Here is a 2,001-nt window from a genome sequence, read left to right on the forward strand (position 1 = left end):
TCAATTTTCTCTGTAAAACAAAGTTTTTTTTTTTTTTTTTTTTATTTCAGTCCTGATACCTGATCCTGCAAGTCACATGACCTCTTTGTGGTGGGTCATTTGTTCTTTTCTTGTCTGTCTTCATTAGAGAGGGTCTTACTTGACCTTCTTGAGGTTTTAACAAAGGTCCAGTTGTGGAGCCTGAGGTTTTTGGTGCTTGCTTGATGTGTTAGCACCTAAAGCCTGAGATGACCTTTTGTCAAAGCCTCAAGAAGAACCTCTCTAAAACAGAAAAGTAACGAAACAACACTATCTTTCCAAATGTTGCTGGAGTATTTGAAAAACTCAGGCGGATCTTCAACAAACAGACATAAGCAGGGCGGAGTTGTGTATGGGGCTCTCCACCAGTAAGTCACAAATGAAGATGTTTCTTGTATTAGAGGTGAAAGGTCTTCAAAACAACCTCAACAAGTCCACTTCCCAATTTTGGCAGGTCAGATATGTTGAACCTGGTCATCAGTTACACATAATGATTGCAAAATCAACTGTGGAAAATCATAAATAGAGAAAAAAATGCAGTGAATCACATTAGCTGTAGGTCAGGCATGGGAATTCCCTGGAATTTGCCAGAAATACGGACTTTTTGAGGTCCAAAGTGTCATTTCTGAGATCAGTGGTAATCCAAGGAGAATATTTGGGGGTGGGGGGTGCTATATACCTGAAAGATGGTGAGCAGTATTTTGCACAATTCTATGTTTGTGAGGACACCAGACCAAAAGGTACTTTGTCTTCTTGACTGGCTGAAATTGACTCACGAGTTGGTAAACTTACTTGTGATTGGTCCATTTCTCGAATCTGTATTGGAAATTTCGAAAAAATTTTATAATATTTAAACAAATTAATTCATTTTGAAATGTGTGAAATTTCGACACATCCAATGCAGAGTTTAAATCTATTCAGGTAAGATAGCCATGTGGCAATTAAAAAGCCGTCATATGCCAGAGATAATATCTTAACTCATGGAAGACATCTTTATTTTATTGGAGTTAGCTACATCTTCAATATAAAAAAAAACTACAAATACACACATTATTCAACAAAACTGACAGGAAAAGAAAGATAAGTCACACATGCAGACTGAATGATGCAGAGCACATTTCCTTTGTAGAAGGTTTTAGGCCATGAAGTCTTTTTTGCTTACTTTGAGTACATTTAACAAAATCCAGGTTCAGTAGTCGAATGGTTAGGCTAATTATATTGCATTTCAACTAGAATTAATGAGAACTCAGGAGCTTCGGGGGCTTCACCTCCTGAGCCCCAGCCCAGGGCGCTGCCCAAGGAGCCAGCCCTGCCCCTCAACAGAGTTGGAGAAATAAATGCAAATATCATGCTAAATGCATGGTATAAAACTAAAGTGACCAGTACTCATTATAAAACACCAGAAAATTTTGCATTTTTTTGCAAGTTCTTCATTGTTTTTCCATTTTCATTAATTAACATTGGCAAACATCACATTTTGACTCTAACACCCCCTTTCCTCCTACAGACAAACCCGGAGCTCCAATCAACTTCACCTTTGATGACATCAGAAACACCTCAGTGATCTGTAACTGGGAGCCTCCTGAAGACAACGGCGGCAGCGAGATCCTGAACTACATCCTGGAGAAGAAGGACAACAAGAATGAGCAAGCCGGCTGGATTACGGTTGCCTCCACTGTAAAGGGCACCAGCTGTCCCGTCACCAAACTCATCGAAGAGAAGGAGTACATCTTCAAAGTCACTGCCGAGAACAGGTTCGGGTGTGGGCCGCCATGCATCTCTGAGCCAGTGGTCGCCAAGAACCAATTCAGTAAGTAAAATCATAAAATTAGGCAAGAAATCCATGATGCACAATCTAAAGCTCCATCCATCCATCCATTTTCTTTCGCTTATCCGGGGCCGGGTCGCGGGGGCAGCAGTCTAAGCAAAGATGCCCAGACCTCCCTCTCTCCAGACACTTCCTCCAGCTCCTCCGGGGGAATG

The 2,001-nt window shown here is 41.1% G+C and overlaps 1 protein-coding gene across 1 annotated transcript in view; it reads left to right on the forward strand.

The window, feature by feature from the left end:
- The window catches only part of LOC109970431 (titin-like), a 206,786-nt gene that overhangs the window by 114,942 nt on the left and 89,843 nt on the right, over positions 1-2,001 (forward strand). The window contains 1 exon segment of the mRNA XM_020617984.1: positions 1,526-1,828. Coding sequence (XP_020473640.1) covers positions 1,526-1,828 — 303 coding nt within the window.

The sequence above is a fragment of the Monopterus albus genome, unplaced genomic scaffold (assembly GCF_001952655.1).
Source record: "Monopterus albus unplaced genomic scaffold, M_albus_1.0 scaffold198.1, whole genome shotgun sequence".
NCBI lineage: Eukaryota > Metazoa > Chordata > Actinopteri > Synbranchiformes > Synbranchidae > Monopterus > Monopterus albus.